Below are 19,865 nucleotides of genomic sequence, written 5' to 3'. Positions count from 1 at the left end.
ACAAACAACTTTTGAATACTAATATGTACCTTTCGGCAACAAAGACTGTATTCTAATATCACATGTAGATGTGAACAACCTCTCCAGTCTCCAAACAGATCTTGTAAAATCAGATACTGGACAAGTGTGATACACAGCTGTGTATCTGAGATTAGAATTGAAACCTAAAGACTGAGTTTCAAGGAAAACTTGTACACATTCCAGAATAATGGTTTTCTTATTGCTGACCTTATCAGTCATACCTCAAATACTTGGAAACATCTGTCTTATGCGCTAATTTTAGTTACTTTAAAAATATATATATTCATTTTACTTAGCAAATGTGACAGCCTTCTGTCTTAGCTATGCTGCCACAGGTAGTCTTGTATTTTTAACTATTGAAACTGATCAGTTAATACTTCAGATTGACAGTACTGCTGAATTAATATGTAGTTTTTTAAATGTAATCGGTGGTCTGTTAACTGTACCAAAGGAATAAAGTTCCTTTTTTACATGCAGTTTTCATGAATCCAACAAACATTATTAATGCCTGCCTAAAAATTTACTTTTATTTTTTTAAGATCATCTTTGCTGATGAATGCACAGAAGCTGAGGGTCGCCATTGGCATATGAAGCATTTTTGTTGCCTTGAGTGTGAAACTATCCTTGGTGGACAGAGATACATTATGAAGGATGGACGTCCATTCTGCTGTGGGTGTTTTGAATCTCTTTATGCTGAGTACTGTGAGACCTGTGGGGAACACATAGGTAAATATATCCTTCTTAAGTATTAACATTTTACAAGGGTGGTGAGTGTTTTATTGAATAAACATGATAATTCACAAGCCAAAAAAGCTTCAGGTTTTGCATGTGTAACTTTTTATACTATTTTAGCCATAAACTAAACAGTCCCTCTTTGACTCTCTTTATTAGGTGTTGACCATGCTCAGATGACATATGATGGACAGCACTGGCATGCCACGGAGACTTGTTTTTCTTGTGCTCAGTGCAAGGCCTCTCTGCTGGGTTGTCCTTTTCTTCCTAAGCAAGGACAAATTTACTGTTCAAAAACTTGTAGTTTGGGAGAAGACGTTCATGCCTCTGACTCATCTGATTCTGCATTTCAGTCTGCACGATCAAGAGACTCCAGAAGAAGTGTTCGTATGGGAAAGAGCAGCCGGTCAGCTGACCAGTGCAGACAGTCTCTTCTACTGTCACCAGCACTGAATTACAAATTCCCTGGTCTTTCTAGCAATGCTGATGATACTCTTTCTCGCAAGATGGATGACTTAAGCCTTTCAAGGCAAGGAGCAGGCTTTGTGAATGAAGATTTTTGGAAAGGAAGAGTAGAGCAGGAAGTGACCGAAGACCCTGAAGAGTGGGCTGAGCATGAAGACTACATGACTCAACTCCTCCTAAAATTTGGTGATAAAGGCCTCTTTCAGCAGCCTGCTGAAGTAGATGTTACATCAAATGAACACTGGATTTCTGATAATGTTAAAAGCAAATCAGATTTGAAAAAAAATAATCAAAGCCTGGCAAGTAAAAAATATCAGGCAGACATGTATTGGGCCCAGTCACAAGATGGTTTAGGGGATTCTGCATATGGCAGCCATCCAGGCCCTGCCAGTAGTAGAAAAATTCAAGAGTTAGATATGGAACATGTGGCTTCAGGATACAAACATGACCAGACACAATGGTATCAAGGTTCATTGGAATGTTTGTCTGATCTGAAACAAGAGCAAAGTGTTCGAGATTCAATGGATTCCTTGGCTTTGTCTAACATCACAGGTAATTGATTATAGGGAAAAGTAAGCATTTTTCTAGGATTTTTTTTTTTTTTTTTTTTTTACTAATTCGGAATTCTTTAGTAATGTATGTGAAGACTTCAGGGAAGAATTTGACCCTTAACTATCTTTTTTTAATTGAAGTACACACCTCCAACATCCTCTTAAGAAAGAGATACATAGGTATCTGAGGGCAGGATCTGGCTGTTATTTCCTCCTTTTATTCACAAGAGAGGCACAGACCACTTGAGGTGTTAGAGCTGTCATCAACTTTTGCTGGAGGAACTGTTTTTCACTCTATACTTATTAGGTACACAACCTACCAATTCAAATAATTTTTGTATCAATATTTAACAAATTCATAAGACTAAAGAAATAAAACACTTTTCAGTCTATAATGATGGTATTAAATGTTAACTGCAAATAATATTTTTAAATGGGTTTATTTCATGTTTTGCTTTTATATGTATTGAGAATGTTTGAATGGATGATGGCCTTTTTAAAAAATGACATTTCTGAATGTTACTTTTACACTGTAAACACAAGGCCATTCTGCCCACCCATTGCAATCTGTTTTACCTTCGAAATATCCAGATTGTCATATATGGTATTCCCTGACTACTTTGTTGAAGGAATTCCTGGAAACATGGAATGTGTATTGTCAACCCTAAACAGGTGGTGTGGGATGCTGAATCTTTAACAGACTTTTTTTTTTTTTTGAAGTGTTTATTAGGCATTGGAGTTCAATAGATGTTTTGAACAGACTAATTAAAAATTCCTTTCACTCTTGATGTCCTAATGTCACTAGTTTTCTACTAATCATAGTTAAGACCTGAATTGCTAATGTAAATAAATTTAAAAAAAGACTTTTCAGGCTGCCTTTATATATCTCAAAGAAACAAATTGGCACAGGAACTTTTTTTTTTTACTTTTAAGTTCATCTTTAAGGCAAAGTCACAAAGAATCAGTGATAAGTCATGTTTACTCCATAAACCTTTATTAATATTTTGAGTTAACACACTTCATTACAAGTTCACAGATTACAGTTAACTGATTTTTTTTTTCCCCTCCTCTTTAGGGGCCTCAGTGGATGGAGAAAGCAAATCAAGGCCATCTTTTTATTCTTTGCAAACCTTCCAGGAGCTGGAGGCAGAGGACTGTGAGAAAATGAGCAATATGGGAACTCTAAATTCTTCAATGCTCCACCGGAGTGCAGAGTCTTTAAAGAGTTTAAGCTCAGAGTTATGTCAAGAAAAGGTGTTGTCAGAAGAAAAGCCAGCACACATGCCTGTACTTAGAAGATCCAAATCCCAGTCTAGACCACAACAAGTAAAGTTTTCAGATGATGTTATTGACAATGGGGATTATGAGAGTGTTGAAATTCGCCAACCTCCAATGAGTGAAAGGACTCGTAGGCGTGTTTTTCATTTTGAAGAACGTGGGAATCGGCATCAGCATCGTCGCAGGAGAAGTAGGAAGTCTCGTTCAGATAATACACTTCATTTAACTACAGAAAGAAGATATTCTCCAAAAGAAAGACTTCACTTTTACTCACCTCAGGATTATGGCAAATTTATCCAAAATAAAAGCCCCCATGAGGTTCCAGCATACATGCAAAACACAGAACTCTATGGACAGTATGCCCATGCTATGTCTGATTACGCATTGCGGAACCAGGCAGTTGATAAATATTTTGGACTGTATGGTGAGGAAGAAGACTCTTGGTGTTCAACTTCATCATCATCATCGTCTGATTCTGAAGAGGAAGGATTTTTCCTTGGACAGCCAATTCCACAGCCACGATCACTGAGATACCCATACTATACAGATGACCTTTCCAGTCCAAGCACTGCACTCGCCAGTTCTCAGTTTGGGCAAAGAACAACCAAATCAAAGAAGAAAAAAGGACAAAAAGGCAAAAACTGCATAATTTCTTAACCCATTAAGACTAACAGCCGAGAAGACACATTCATGTAAACTTTATAGCTATAATCTGTAAATGGTAACCTTACTGATGTTTACAGTGTAAAACTAACATTAAGACATGTCATTTCTTCCAATTATCAGATATTGCCAGGTCTTCGTAATATATGCTGTGGTTCTCAAAACATCGCAGTTTTACTTCCTTATTACAGTTTACAGTCTTTCATACAGACTTTGTGTAGACATAAACATTGTTTTGGAAATTCATTCCTGTTTAAACATATGAGAGAGGGTACAATAAGAGTGAACTGAAGATAAAAAAAAAGGAAGGGTTCTGTAGTGTGTTCCTTTCCTGCAACCTCCCATTTTCATTAGAACAATCACAGCCTGGCTTGCCTTTCTTTACACATCAAACTGGAGTTTTAACCTATTGCTTTTATTTTATTGAACCCTGATCTGCAGCTTTCCCATTCTTCATTTGTGTGTGTGCCAGCCCTTCAAAGGAACGGAACCTCCAGTAAAAAGAGGCAAATCAGAAAATGACATTTCAATATCTGCGGCCATCGTCCTATCGTACAGAAGCAGTAAATGGCCCAGACTTCTTTAAAAGATTAAGAATTCCAGGCACCCTTTCAATGCAATTTTTTATTAACTAAGGTAATCCAAGGTTCAGCTGGTTTAGAACTTGACTGGCATTGTTTCACTGTAGGACATGCACATAGCTATAACTGACGTTTTAATACAAAGTATGGTTTTCCTTAAAAACCTCTCAAAAAAAAAAGAGGTGGCGGGGGAAGAAACACAGTATCCTAACACTGGAAACAGTTACACATGCAAGTAACTTCTTCTAAGTCAGTGAAACTACTTCATGTAATGAATACTTGCAAAAGGGTTGAAAGGATTAGGACCATATTGTATCTTTTGGAACTCATTAGTCCTGATTTTAAATGTATTAGCTGCAATTAGAAACTGAAAACACAGATATTTATAATGTAGTATTCCATAGACTAAAATATATTCATAATTTAACAGTGAAAATATTAATGTACATATTGTACAGTTAAGATTTAAAAACTGATTATTTTTATATCCCTGAATTCCAAGAAGTTTGTTATAATACAAAACTAGATTTATTAGGTGTTTTAACAGCAACATTATGGATGAAAAGATTGTTTGTTTGTATTTTAGTCAAGGGTTTACATTTAGAAACATTCAAAATTTTATTACTTAGTGAGCCAAAGCTTAATGTTCTCTTCTAGATATTAAAAGCTCTGTATGCATGGCAGGGCTGTGTAAATGCTCTCTTAACTATGGCCCTTGTAATCTTACAAATGTTTGTTTATGGGTCAAGCAAAATGTAAACTGTATAAATGTAAAAAACCACACAAACCTGGAATATATTAGTACAACAAATATGCAACTTCTGTGGATTTTTTTTATAACCTTTGTTATTGCCCTGCATTAGAGAACAGTTAATGTTGGGGTTGTGTATGGAACAGGATTGGCACAAAACTTTTAAAAGCTGCTTTTTTCCATCACTGAATTTTAAATGTACTGTATGTAGGAAGTCTCAATTTCTGCCCTCCAGCTAGCGTGTATATCAAGATCAATTTTGATTTTAGTTATAATAAACATATATATACCTCTTACAATGCTGCATGCCTTAAACACAGGCAGAAGTTTTTGTTGTTGTTGTTACATGAAACATAAAATGGTAACAAGAAAACATTCTACAAATACCTTAGAAGCAAGAGAAAGACCAAGGATAGGGTAGGCCTGTTACTCAATGAGAGGGAGGGGGAGAAATAACAGAAAATGTGGAAATGGCAGAGGTGCTTAATGACTGACTTGTTTCAGTTTTCACCAAGGTCGGTGGTGAATGGATGTCTAACATAGTGAATGCCAGTGAAAATGAGGTAGGATCAGAAGAGGCTAAAATAGGGAAAGAACAAGTTAAAAATTACATGGGCAAATTAGATGTCATCAAGTCACCAGGGCCTAATGAAATGCATCCTAGAATACTCAAAGAGCTGACTGAGGAGATATCTGAGCCATTTGCAATTATCTTTGAAAAGTCATGAAAGATGGGAGAGATTCCAGAAGACTGGAAAAGGGCAAATATAGTGCCCATCTATAAAAAGGGAAATAAGGACAACCCAGGGAATTACAGATCAGTTAGCTTAACTTCTGTACCCGGAAAGATAATGGAGCAAATAATTAAGCAATCAATTTACAAACATCTAGATGATAAGATGATAAGTAACAGCATGGATTTGTCAAAAACAAATCATGTCAATCCAACTTGATAGCTTTCTTTGACAGGGTAACAAACCTGATTCTCTAATTCTATGTGTGAATAGTGAAATTTGCTGGTAAAATATTAATTAAAAAACATTATACATAAAATACCAATGCCTATGAGTTTGACCACCTAAACAATAAAATAAGGCAGGTGCTCCCAATGCCGCTAAAAATGTGGCATGTTGAAAGCTAGAACCAGTCTTGCACTTCTGAGGATATGGAAAAATGTTGATTTTCAAATCAGTTAAGCAAATTATTTGACAAGTAGGAGTATGCTAGGGTGGTCATCTAGGCAACCATTTGTGTTGCATGAGTCTAAGACTACCACACTGCAAGCAAATGCATTGCTGTTTTAACCAAGCAGTGAACATTTTTGGTTTAAATCTTTTGCAGAATGAAACAAAAAGACACTAACAGCTACAAAATACATAGGAACGACAGAGTAGGTCACGGTGGTGGGGAAGTAGCACTACATGTGGAAAAATATAGTTAAATTTAGTAAAAATCTTAAATGACTCAAACTGTACCATAGAATCTCGATGAAGAGAAATTCCATGCTTTAAGAGTCTAGCTCAGGGGTAGGCAACCTATGGCATGCGAGCTGATTTTCAGTGGCACACACACTGCCTGGGTCCTGGCCCCCAGTCCAGGGGCCTCTGCATTTTAATTTAATTTTAAATGAAGCTTCTTAAACATTTTTAAAACCCTATTTACTTTACATACAATAGTTTAGTTATATATTATAGACTTATAGAAAGAGACCTTCTAAAAACATTCAAATATATTACTGGCACACAAAACCTTAAATTAGAGTGAATAAATGAAAACTCAGTACACCACTTCTGAAAGGTTGCCGACCCCTGGTCTAGCTGTAGGAATGTACTGGCAATTACAGGCCAGTAAACCTAACTTCAGTTCTAAGCAAATTTGTTGAAACTCCTGTAAAGAACTTTTGTAAAGAGAAATCATGCCTCAATCTAATAGAATTCTCTGAAGGTGTCAACAAGCATGTGTACAAAGGTTATCCAGTGGCTACAGTGAACTTGGACTGTCAAAAAACTTTTGACAGGGTCCCCTGCCAAAGGCTCTTATGCACAGTAAGCAGCCATAGAATGAGAAGGAAAGTCCTCTCATGGATCAGTAAGTGATTAAAAGACAGGAAACAAAGAGTAGGAATAAATGATCAGTTTTCACAATGGAATGTGGTAAATAGCAAGGTCCTGCAAGGAGCTGTGCTGTTCAACATTCATAAATGATCTGGAAAGACTGGTAAACAGTAAACTCAAGACAGTTGAGTCCAAAGCTAACTGAAGAGTTACAAAGGGATGTCACTAGATGACAAAAGGGCAGATGAAAGTTAATGTTGATAAGTAATGCATATTAGAAAACATAATCCCAACTATACATGCTGTTACCACTCAATAGGCAGCAGCAGTCAAAAAAGCTAACTATGTTAGGCACTATTAGGAAAGGGATAGATAAGACGAAATATTATACCACTGCATAAATTTATGGTATGCCCACACCTTGAATACTGTGTGCAGTTCTGGTCACCGTGTCTCAAAAAACATACATTGGAAAAGGCACAGAGAAGGCAACAAAAATGCTCAGCTTCCATCTGAAGAGACATTTAAAAGACAGACTGTTCATCTTAGAAAAGAGATGACTAATGGGCAATATGATAGTGGTCTATAAAATCATGATGGATGTGGAGAAAATGAATAAAGAATTATTTACCCCTGCCCAAAGTAAGAACAAGGGGTCATCTAATTAAATTAATAGGCAGCAGGTTTAAAACAAACGTACGTACTTCACACAACAACCAGTCAACATGTGAAATTTGTTGCCAAGGGATGTTGTGAAGGCCAAAACTATAACTGGGTTCAAAAAAGAAAAAAGTTAATGAAGGATAGGTCTGTCAATGACTATTAGCCAAAATGGTGAGGGTTTCAATCCCATGCCCTAGGTATCCCTAAACCTCTGACTGCCAGAAGCTAGGACTGGATGACAAGGGATGGCTCACTTAATTATTGCCATGTTCTGCCACTGGCCACTTTTGAAAAACAACAGATGTTACTCTATTTAAAGGCTAATTGAGACTTTTTTCTAGTCGGTTTGGAAATACTTTAAGGGCAACCTGGCTGTTGCAGTGTCACAAGCATTAGCAGTTCAGCATCTGAGTGCTGTGTTCAAGATATGTCTTAAAGTTTTGCATTGAAACAAGACTTTCAGCTTTGTTCCAGGGGGCAAAATCAGTGTTTCTTCTTTCAGGAGTGGAATTGTACTTAGGGCTTGTCATGCTGACAGTGTCCTCTTCGAGCAAGTGTCTACATAAAAAAAAATGGAAAGGTATATTTTAAAATCTCTGCAATCATGTTGCTTAGAAAATGGTGTAGACCAAAACTGAGAGAACAATTTTACTTGGTGTAGTATCACTGTGTGTGCATATAATTCTCCTGGGCAAATTCTGTGCCACTGCAAAATGCAGAATTTGCACAAAAATTAATGTTCTGCATAGAATTTCCTTTCCCCATCCCCTCAGAAATGGGCTGCAGGGCTGCTATCTGCCACTAGGGGCCTCTGGACCCAGCTGGGCCCAGCTTACAAATAGAAAACACTGCCAGGGAGAAGGGGGCCAGAACTGGAGGTTTTTGGGCAGCTGCAGTTCCCAGCATGCCCTGAATGAAGGAGGCATCATGCAGGAAACTCCACACAGGCCTGGGACCCAGCATCAGGTTGTTTCTCCCTCTGGATCCCTAGGCTCTGGAAGAGTAGGGGGTTGCGAGTATCTGCGCTGGGGGAGACCCTGCAGCTGGACTCTAGGGAGCAGGAGGTGTGTGTGTCTGGGCTGGGGGTGCCCTGCATATGGGCTCTTGGGGGAGTGAGTGTGGGTGTCTGGCTGCGCAGCTGGGCTCTGGGGGGAGGAGAAAGAGAAACAGGAATTGGGTTGTTTGTAGGAGTTTCTTTAACTCTCTACTCCTAGGGGAATTTTTTTTTACGTAAGTATTTTGATATAAATTACCAAAATAATTGAAACTGACATGATTATATAGTGTTATTTTGACAAATAAAATATGCAGAATTTTAAAATGTGTGCAGAATTATTATTTTTTGGCACAGAATTCCCCCAGGAGTAATATACTAATGTAAGACTTCCTAGAGGGCCAATCTTTGGAGCATAAGGAAACATAAAGCCTGTGGAGGATGTTGCAGAAGTTTGCCAAAACTCTCTTCCTCTGTTTTTTCATTAAAGCTAGGGCTTAATTTCTGGAGATTTTGAACTACTTTCTACTACAGGGGTAGGCAATCTATGGCACAGGTGCAAAAGGCGGCACGCGCGCTGATTTTCAGTGGCACTCACACTGCCCGGGTCCTTGCCACCGGTCCGGGGGGCTCAGCCTTTTAATTTTAAATTAAGCTTCTGAAACATTTAAAAAACCTTATTTGCTTTACATACAACAATAGTTTAGATATATATTATAGACTTATAGAAAGAGACCTTCTAAAAATATTAAAATGTATTACTGGCACACGAAACCTTAAATTAGAGTGAATAAATGAAGACGCGGCACACCACTTTTGAAAGGTTGCTGACCCCTGCTCTTCTAAATACTACCTGTGCTGAGGTCAGTCACTCAATCTGGACAATGATTAAGATCTCTACATAATCCTACAAGGCGACAAGGCCCCAGATCCACAAAGAAACTTGGCATTGCAGCACCTTACTTTTTAGAAACTAGAAAATAACTGGAACAACAGTATCCATAAAGCGCATGGGAAGAAAAGGTGCATAAGAATGCAGTCCATAAAAGCACACCTAAGCTAGCCAAGGAGAGGGGTGTATTCTAAACCCTTCCTCCTTGAGTTAGGCATGTAAGTGTGGGCTGTAGAGAGGTATCTAGCTCTACTTGAGATCCACACCCAGAAACTCCTCTCCTGGAGTCAAGTGGCTTAGGCACCTAAGATGTTTCTTGTGAGAATAAGTCACTTGCCTCACACCACACAAAATTGCCAGGATAAGTAGAGAACTCACTTGGGATGTGGGAATACCGGCTTCAATTTCCCCCTCTGATGGGGAAGAAAAGGTTGAATGGGGGTCTCCTACCTCTGGGTGTTTTAAAGCAGGATTTCTCAGCCTGAGGGTCAGGAGCCAAAATTGGTTCACCACAATGATTCAAAGGGTCACGTGACAGCTCCTGTGGTTCCTGTCCCCTGGGACTGCCTGGTCTTGCTTCCCTGCTCCAGGCCCTGCAATCTCTGGGGTCCCAGCACCACTCAGGTTTGGCCCAGCTGCCATGATGACAGGAGCTTGGGTAGGCCCATGAGCCAGGGCACAACTCCACTCACAAATCTGGTCCAGTCTGAGGGGGCGGAGCCAAACCCAAGTGGTGCTGCAACCCTGAAGGTTGCAACACCTGGAGTGGAGAGCCAAGCCCAGCCAGCCCCACAGCACAGGAACTGCAGGAGCTGCTACCCTGGGTTGAGTGCCAGGCAGGACCCAACAACCTCTGGAGGCTGGCTACAACCGAAACCACCCCAGGGCCTCCACAGCCTACACTATTTCCTGGGTCGTGACAGAGTTCACAATGGAAATTCACAATGGGTCCTGAGCCCAAAAAGGTTGAGAACCACTGATCTAAAGGAAAGTTACTTACCTTTAGTAATTGGAGTTCTCTGAGTCGTGGTGTTTGCATGTATTCCACTTCTAGCATGCATGCACCGGAGATTGGAATGCTTCAGCCAGTAGTTGAATCTGCTCCCCTGCTGACCTGGAGTCACAGCCCCTTGTGGGTGTAAGGGAGGGAGTGGAGCAACTAGCCGACCCTCATTTCCAATGCCCCTATCAAGGCTAGGCTATCGGACTCGACAGATGGGAAAAGAGGATGGGTTGTAGAATACATGTAAATACCACATATCGAAGAACTCCATTTCTTCAAGTGCTTTTTTACATGTCTTTCATTTCTGGTGAGTCACAAGTAGTATGTCATGGTTGGGGGATGATACTGCGAGCCTAATTAAATCATAGAATATCAGGTTGGAAGGGACCTCAGGAGGTCATCTAGTCCAACCCCCTGCTCAAGGCAGGACCAATCCCCAGACAGATTTTTACCCCAGTTCCCTAAATGGCCCCCTCAAGGATTGAACTCACAACCCTGGGTTTAGCAGGTCTATGCGCAAACCATTGAGCTATCCCAGAGCAACACAGCCCTTCAAAACTTGGTACCTGAATGAGATGCCTGAACTAAAGAGTAATGGCTAATAAAAGTCTGTATACTACTCCAAGTAGCATGCTCCCCCCATCTACAGGTGTTCCTGGCCAATGAGAGCTGGGGGGAGGGGCAGCGCTTGGGGCAGGGAGCAGAGGCCCCTGCCTGCCCCTAGGCATAGGAGCCGGAGGGGGCACATGCTCCTGTTTCCAGGAACCGCGCAGAGAGCCCCTGACCCTGCTCCCCAGCAAGAACTCAAGGGTCCGATTAAATGTTCTGATGGGCTGGATGTGGCCCACAGGCCGTAGTCTACTCACCCCTGCCCTAACAGATACTGCAGAAGCAACCTGTACTCTGGTAGAATGTGACCTGGGAGTTAAGTGAGAGAGTATTTTGTGAAGAAATTCAGGGTATGGCCAGAGTGAAACTATCCCTGTGAAAATCATACATGGGGGTTTCACCATAAGAACCTGCAATTCACAGACCCTGTATGTAACTAGGAATACCATCTTCATAGAGAAATGGAGTAACAAGCATGAAGCTAATGGCTCAAACGGAGCTCCCATCAGACCGATAAGGACCATATTAATATTCCAAGATGGAGGGAGTTGTTTTAGCAGAGGAAAATATCTCAGAAAACCTTTAACTGAAGGATGAGGAAAAATCTGGATGATCTTGAATTGGTGGATGATGTGCAGAGAGAGCAGTCAAATAAACACATAATGAGCATAGCAACAAACCAAACTTTTTAAGTTTGATAGATACAAAAGGATATGAGGAGTGGATTTCTCTTGTGAGGAAAGATTATGTTGGTAAGCCCGGGATGAAAAACACCTCCATTCTGCACTATATATTGTCCTTGGGGACAGCATTCTGCTCTGAATCAATATGCTCTGTACATCAACAGGACAATTCTTGTCCAGGTCTGTTAGCCAGCCAGTTTCCAAGCCGTGAGGTGTAATGGGACTCTGGATGAAATGTTCTCCCATTGTTTTAGGTAATTAAGTCTGGTAGGAGAAGTAGAGATATTGGAAGTGTCACTAAGATATTTCTGATTTCTGTACTGCTTGGACTGGTGACTGAGGCTTTGTCCTATGTGACCTTCCTTAACACACTGGGGATCAGAGGAATGGGAGGACAAGCAGATAACAGGTCCTGAGTCCAGGGGATTAATATGGCATCTCTTTGAGAACCCAGTCTTTGTTTTCCCATGAAACAAAATACTTTGCATTTCTTGTTCTGCTAGGTTGCTAACAAATCTATATGGCAAGAAACCCACTGACTGAAAATGAACTGGATCACCAAATCCTTTAAGGACCATTCCTGATTCTGAGAAAAATGTCTGCATAGATGGTCTGCCAGTGTGTTGTTTATGCTTGGAAGGTGAACTACAGTTAGTGTTATGGTGTGCTGGATACACCAGTTCCATGGAATTGTTGCTTTCCTGCACAAGATCATTGGCCTAGGAGTTCTAAATTGGCCACCTCAAAATGTAACTTTATGCAATGTGACACCCAAATAGAGATTCTCTGAGTCCAGACTGCTTGACCCTTGGATCTTGGCAACTGAAATAAATAGCCTAAGGCACTGCCTGGATGGTTTTGCTCTAGATAAGTAAATCACTAAGCTTGGAGAACACGTATGGTAGCCTCATCCTTGGTTAATGAGGCTTTGGGCAAAAGAAGGTGAGTGGACTGATTTAAATTAAAATCAGAGATTGCTGCGATGGGCTCCCCACACCAATATTGAAGCATTGGTCACTGCTGACTTTGGAAAGTGCTGGGAAGAACAGAACTCCCTTGCAGACCTGATGTGGATCTTTTCACCAGTTGAGGGAGTTCAAAACTTCTTGAGGTATGTGTATCTACATGTCTGTATAGAGAACAGCAGGGTGATAGACCATCCTTAAGCACCCCTGAAGACAACAAAGATCCAGTCTGTTGAACAGGTCACCAGAGTACATGAATTATGTGACCTAAAACCAGAGACATAGCCTTGCTGTAGTACATGGATTGTTTTGCAGTTGATTGATCAACTTTAATATATTGACAAATCTGGTCTGCAGCAGTGATCTTGAGCCATCATGGAATTGAGGAGAGCCCCAGTATATGCTATCTTTTTTTGTTGGATTTAAATGATTTTTTTCATGTTTCACACTCAGTCCAGGTCTGGAGAACTGATGTATGAGGTACTGGATACTGCTTAGCACCTGCTCTGGAGACTGTCCTCTTATCAACCAATTATCAAGATATGGGTAAACCTGAGACACATTTCTTTCTGAGATGTGCCACTACCACAGCCAGACATTTTGTGAAAATCCTTGAAGCCATCAACAATCCAAAAGGCAGCACCCTGTACTGGTAATGTGCATTGCCCACTACAGAAGGCAAATATTTTTCTGCTGGATGTATAGAAATATGCATTTTGTAGACTGAGAGTTGCAAACTAGTCTAGAGGATCATGGGAAGGAAGGGTGGAGAAGAGGGTTACTATTTGAAATCTGAACTGGCTAACTGAAATCTGAACTCTCAGGTCCAATACTGGTCCAACCAGCCTCCCAGTTTTGTGGGGACTAGAATATATCGGGAACAGATCTCCTTCTCGGATACTGGGGAGGGAACCTCCTGCATAGCACCAAGATCCAACAGACACTCAACATCTTGTGTGAAGGAGTCTTATGAAACGGGTCCTTGAAACGGAAGGTGGGAATGTCTTGGAATTAAACATAATAACCTTTCTGAATTAGTTCCAATACTTATCTGCTGCTGGTGACACTACTCCATCGCTTCCTGGAAATAATACAAATGGTCCTGAAAAGGGGTAAGGTAGGAAAAACAGACCCTCCAAGATTGGTTAACAGTCCTCTGTATACACATCAAACAACTTTTTAAAGCCTGTCTTAGCAGCAGTTGAAGTTGATGTCAATTAAGGTCTTCCATGAATACATTGTTTCTTCTTTAAAAAATCCATTGTTCTCTGATAAAGATGATTAAAAGGAGTAGTGACAGGCTGATTCATTTGAGTATGCTTCTTTTTGTATTTTGCAGTACTATTGTAGCTATGTTGTTCCCAGGATATGAGAGAGACAAAGGTGGGTGAGATATCTTTTATTGGACCAACTTCCAAACCTTCTCTCTTTCATCAACAACAGTTGGTCCAATAAAAGATCTCACCCACCTTGTCTTTCTTTTTACATTGGAAGTGTAGATGCCTAATGACAGTAATGTAGTACGAGTGCCTTTCAGTGTAGGTAATGACTCAGTTTTAGAACTGAACTAGATGATTCCCTTCAAAGGGAAAGTCTTCCAACATAGTTTGAACCTCCAGAAGACCAGAACCATCACGCATGTTGCATAGTACTTGTTGCCTCCAATCAGTTTATTGCAGTTTCAGCAGCATGAAGGACTTATAGGAAGGTTTTAGCTATTAACTCACCATTCGTAGATGAACTTTTGTCAGACTTTAGAGGAATTTAAATATTTATCAAGATACTCAGTAACTTTGTCCCACATAAGGTAATCACAGCAAACTATCAGGCCCTTTCATCAAGTTATGCAGAGCTGAAGGCTAGCTGACTTCTTTCCTAAAAAGTCAAATCTTTTTTGGCGCCTTCTCCTCTGGAGTAGTACTAAAGGACTAATGTTTCAACTTTTGTGTGCTGCTTTCACTACTGAGGACCCTGGAGAAGTCTGTGTGTAGAAATATTAGAAGCCTGTTGAAAGGACTTAATACCTGTTTTCACCTCTTAGCAGTGGGTGGTCTAGATGCTGGAGTCTACCGTAAGAGTGGGGTTGGCTCTAACAAGCCTTTGTTTATTGGTAGGGCAAGCCTCTCTGGTAGAAATGGATGCAAAATGTCCAGTAACTTATGTCCTTTTTCTTGAGCAGTCTGAACAGGGATCTCCAGAGCTTCTGCCATTCAGTGGACCAAGTCTCAAAATGACTTATCTAATGACGATAACTGAGGAGGAGCCATAGCCTCATTCTGTGAAGAAGAGGATGGAATATACTCTGAAATAGTTTCAGAAACTTGTCACTGAAGTATATGTTCATCCAGAGATAGATGTGGAGAAGAGTCTGGTTCAACAATATGTATACATTGCTGTGAATACTTTTGCATAATAGGTGCATCCTTGGCTGAAGACGATCTAACCCTGGAAACCAAAGCTGAGGAATGTTTTGATTTAGGACATGGTCATAGGGCCCTGGAGGCCAAGCAGTTTGTCTATATGTATAAAATTAATGAGACCAGGCCCACTGGTACCAATTAGGGGCTTTTGAACTAACATGCCTATATTTACCCCCTATGTCTGACTTGACTTCCAAATATATACAGGTTATAAAAAATATCCCCAAAGGGTAAGCAGGTGAAACATTCCAATCATCAGAAGAGGATGAAAAATTATATTCATCCTCCTCTTCGGGGGGGAGGGGGGAGGGAAGAGGAGACGGCTTGTGAGCGGGTATGAGAATTAGCCACTGAAAGGGGCTTACCACACTAGCCCTAAGGTAACTTATGAAGCATCTCTTGATTGACAAATAAGTGATGTTTTGCATATCTTGCTGAGGGTGGCCAATGCATCATGGTTATTTTAATTTAAAAACTGGTTCTGTTACCTTCCTCCGCCCCAACAACAAAGATACTTAGTGTCTAATCACTGGTATTTACAGGTCAAGCAAATGGGGACAGTAATACCTCTTAACAGAAACCAAGTCTAAGTAAACTTGTATTGGCGAAAGTGATATTCCTTTAATTACAACCAGTGCAGACCGCCTAGTGCAGATAGGCTGCACTGGCATAAAGTGTACCCTTATCCTAGAGGATGCCTGGACTTTGAGCCTCTGATGGCGAATGGGATATGTGGTAGCTACTCTGCACTATTCTCTGAGGAAAAATAAAATTAGGCTTGGACAGCAGAGGGAAGGGGCCTTATCTTCAAGCCATATGCTCTCTGGTGCATTCCATTTGACTGCAGAGGCCACTGGTCCATACACAAGATGAAAATAATCTGCAGTGACACGTTTAACCATTTAAATTGTAACTCAAATTTCAAGCTGATAACCCACTGAAATTAACAAATCAGTTCCTACCCTCTCAAACCTATTGTTTCAGGCTGTGTACACCTTCAGGCAGACAGCACCGCATTTACACTGTTCCCATATTTTAAGGGTATATGCACATTCATGAATGCTAGAAACAAGTTTTGCTTTAACTAGCTCACCTGTTCACATGCTATGGGTGAAGCCAGAGTAGACCTACACCTTATCCTGTGCAGATTCTGTCCACATCCACCAATAATCTCGTTGCCCCGACACCATCTCCCAATTAGTCCCCACCCACCTCTGTCTACAATGCAGATTCCTCAGTGCAGAAGACAACCCTACTGTATTTTCACTATATAAAACTCAAAACAAATGCACACACTTCTGTGTATATTTATATGCATAGCAGAAGAGGCCATTTTCTTGCTTTAAATTTACTAGATTTGCAGGGACATTAATTTCACACTTATATCAACATTGTGAATAGCTAAAGCACACAAAGGGTTTTAAGCATTAAGTCTTGAAACAAGCACAAAACCGGGGTGGTCGGGGAGAGGAGAGAGCAACCTAGCATTCAATATGAATTTCAGGTTAGCAAACTTTATAGTAATATCAATTCTAGAAAAAACACATTAAGTTGTACACTAGGTGTTTGTTGCTATCACTGAGATTTAATCTGATTTGAGAAACAGCTGATTTATGTAAAAAAGATTTTCATAAAATAAAGCATGTGCTCACAAATTCTCTAATTTATAGACTTTTTTTTGCAAATTAAGCATTAGGAAAATATTCCTTCATGAAGAATACTGAAATTAAAGTACAGTAATAACAGACATTCTTGACGAGAACACTAGGCATTCCTCATAATGTATTATCATTCAACAAATATTCCTAATTTTTTTTCAGTGCTTATAACCTTAAGAGTTCTAACCATTAGTACAAACGTATGTTTAACACTGATGTTGCTACGAGAGTACTCATAGCTAACAATGACAGAATTTTTCAAATACTGAAAACATAATTAGTGAGGAAGATTCAGCCATTTCTCAAACAGTTTCAGTTTTTGTATGAATAGTGAAGTGCATTAGATAAATTTGTTATCACAGAAGAGTCAGTCTAAAGCAAAGGCACTGACACTAAAACAAACCAGACCCATAGCAGGAGTCTGATGCAGACATGTTTATTGAATTCCTATATCAGAAAGGTGAAATCCATTGTGGAGAATGGTAATGGTGGGTATGAGTACACACCAACTTCTACATACAGAATGATTACCATGCATTAGTTTACTCCCCTGTAAGTAATCCCAATGAAGTTAATGATACTACACATGACTGTCTGCAGAATGGGGCTCACAGTATTTCTGTTAGGTGAAGCAGCCTATATGTCATAGAAGTGGTCTGTTTTAGAGTCATTAGCTCTTTTCATTTTGTTTCAAACGTTATATAATACAGATAGATACAAGGAGCTTAGCTCTGCATCTGCTAACCTCTGTGTAATATGTCTTACAAATTTTGTAACTGTCTAAGGTGGAATGTTTCTAATATGCCTATCTCTTTTTAAAAATGAAGATGCAGCCTCTTAATTTTAACAAGGTACCACAAACTGATCTTAATCATGTTTCAGAATTTTTTTTTCTTTTTTTAGCACTCTGTTGCCCAGTGGATCTGGTTTTCTTCTGTTACAATTATAGTTAGCCCTGTATTGCTCTAAGTATCAAACAGAAATGTTAACTAAGTTTGAACCACAGGGAAAATTCTGCCCTCAGCTGCACAGATGTAACCGAAAGCCGAATTCACCTATCTAACCAGTTTTATACTGATGATACATGAGAAGAAAACAACCCAGCTTGTCTTTAGGATATTAAGTAGAGTTTGAAGGGCTAAAATTAGAAAAGACATCACTTCCCTTGCCAAGTGAGCAAATTGTTCTGGCAGTCACTGAGTCAAACAAGGAATCCTCAGATGTCATTTTTCAGAATCGACCTGAACTTCAAAACCACATGCCAAAAATAAATGATAAAAGTAAACTATGGTCATGAACAACGTTGCAAGTTTTTCAATAGCATGTATAAACAAGAGAACATCCATGTTTTTTAATATAAGCGGAGAAATGAAGAACTGCTTCTTGTTATTTTAATAAAAATACAGTGCTTACTTACACTTCTAAACATTGAAACAAAAGTACACATACATGGAACAAATCTTTTTTTTCTAGTAAATTGTGTAAAAGCTTTCAAAAATAGTTTGTCACTTTACATCATTATTGAAACATGTACCCTTTTCAAAGGAATAAATGTCACAAAACAAATACACATTAGAAGAACACAATTAAATGACCTGGGCAATGAACAATCTATAGTCATCTACTATGAAGGAACATGAGCCTTGGGTTCAAATCTCCAGCAAGTATTCCCCTTCTCCACAAAAAGCATATTTATATATTAACGGCATATACAATATGGAAAATCTAAAAGCATATTTTTTGTTCTTAATATGCACCCTCTTTAAAGGACTCTGCTAACTCTTGATTGGCAGCATCATATTCAGCAATGAAATGTTTAAGTTCTTCAATGCATCGCTCACCTATCTCATGCAAATTTTGTCTCAAGGCAAACTGAATGGACTTTTCTAATGAAGGATCTTTATCAATCAGCATCTTCACCACCATGCCAAAGGTTTCACAGTCTTGTCTGTAAACCTAGAAGCAATATATTTGAGAAACTGATTAAATGCAAGGATATTTACATAAGCAGCATCATTTCCCCCACTCCAAATAAGATTAAAGTAACATTACACCACCAAAAACAAGTAATGAACAATGAATGATAGATTCAACATAAATTTTATTTGTTAAGCCTGTTATAAATGTTTACTCCCCTGCAGGCCTGCTGTAATGTAACAAGGGCAAAGGTAGCTAGTTCAGTACTACTTTGACACAAAACATAATTCTTAATGAAGGAAATTTCTGAAAAATTGAACTTGGAGAGGAAAAGAATTTCTCTTGTAACGCACCACCTGGAATAAAATATCTGAGTAAAGAGAGATGAGCAAACACTAAATGCATTTAACACTTTTGCTTGTAATAAAATCTGGGTTTTACCTCATCATCTCTGCCCATCTCATTAATTTTTATTTAAAGGTAATGATTAGTTAGCTGATCTTCTGATAACACTTTGAAAATGAAACATACTAAATATTTCAGAAAATACATTTTTATTACGTTTCTTGGTGATTTCAAATCACCCATCATGGCAAAGCCAGATCAATTTCCTGTACAGAGCTTCAGAGCAGCTCTATAGGTTTGATGCCATTGGCAGCTCCACCCAAGTACAATGTAACTTCATAAGGGAGAGTTCAGTTTAGAATTGACATCAGCCAGAGGTTGCAGCTCAGAGGATGCAAAGTAACTGAACCCAAGTGGGAGCGAGGGAATGGTAAGAAAGAAGAAAACGCTACATTAACTGCTGAAAAGAGCTTGAAGTGGAAATATGCAGGGCTTCTACATGCAGGAAAAGGGAAACTGTCTGACCACCTGGTATAACTTCTTTGATATTTTAACCCCCTTTCTGCTCCCATTCTTTTCACTTGTACTTGCAGCCTCATCTGCTGATTTTTTAATTTACA

General features: G+C 39.4%; 2 protein-coding genes across 23 annotated transcripts in view; one reads left to right on the top strand and one right to left on the bottom strand.

Moving 5' to 3' along the window:
• PRICKLE1 (prickle planar cell polarity protein 1) overlaps positions 1–3,704 on the top strand; it is a 107,705-nt gene extending 104,001 nt beyond the window's left edge. For all 7 annotated transcript variants that reach the window (XM_050936139.1, XM_050936134.1, XM_050936136.1 and 4 more), the window contains 3 exons: positions 561–747; positions 913–1,770; positions 2,845–3,704. In XM_050936139.1, coding sequence (XP_050792096.1) covers positions 561–747; positions 913–1,770; positions 2,845–3,704 — 1,905 coding nt within the window. The remainder of the gene's footprint in view (positions 1–560; positions 748–912; positions 1,771–2,844) is intronic.
• Positions 3,705–16,612: 12,908 nt separating this feature from the next.
• PPHLN1 (periphilin 1) overlaps positions 16,613–19,865 on the bottom strand; it is a 125,503-nt gene continuing 122,250 nt past the window's right edge. For all 16 annotated transcript variants that reach the window (XM_050936310.1, XM_050936304.1, XM_050936297.1 and 13 more), the window contains one exon: positions 16,613–18,939. In XM_050936310.1, the coding sequence (XP_050792267.1) occupies positions 18,730–18,939 (210 nt within the window). In that variant the 3' untranslated portion in view covers positions 16,613–18,729. The remainder of the gene's footprint in view (positions 18,940–19,865) is intronic.

This window comes from Gopherus flavomarginatus, chromosome 1 (assembly GCF_025201925.1).
Source record: "Gopherus flavomarginatus isolate rGopFla2 chromosome 1, rGopFla2.mat.asm, whole genome shotgun sequence".
NCBI lineage: Eukaryota > Metazoa > Chordata > Testudines > Testudinidae > Gopherus > Gopherus flavomarginatus.
This window is presented reverse-complemented; position numbering and strand designations above follow the sequence as displayed.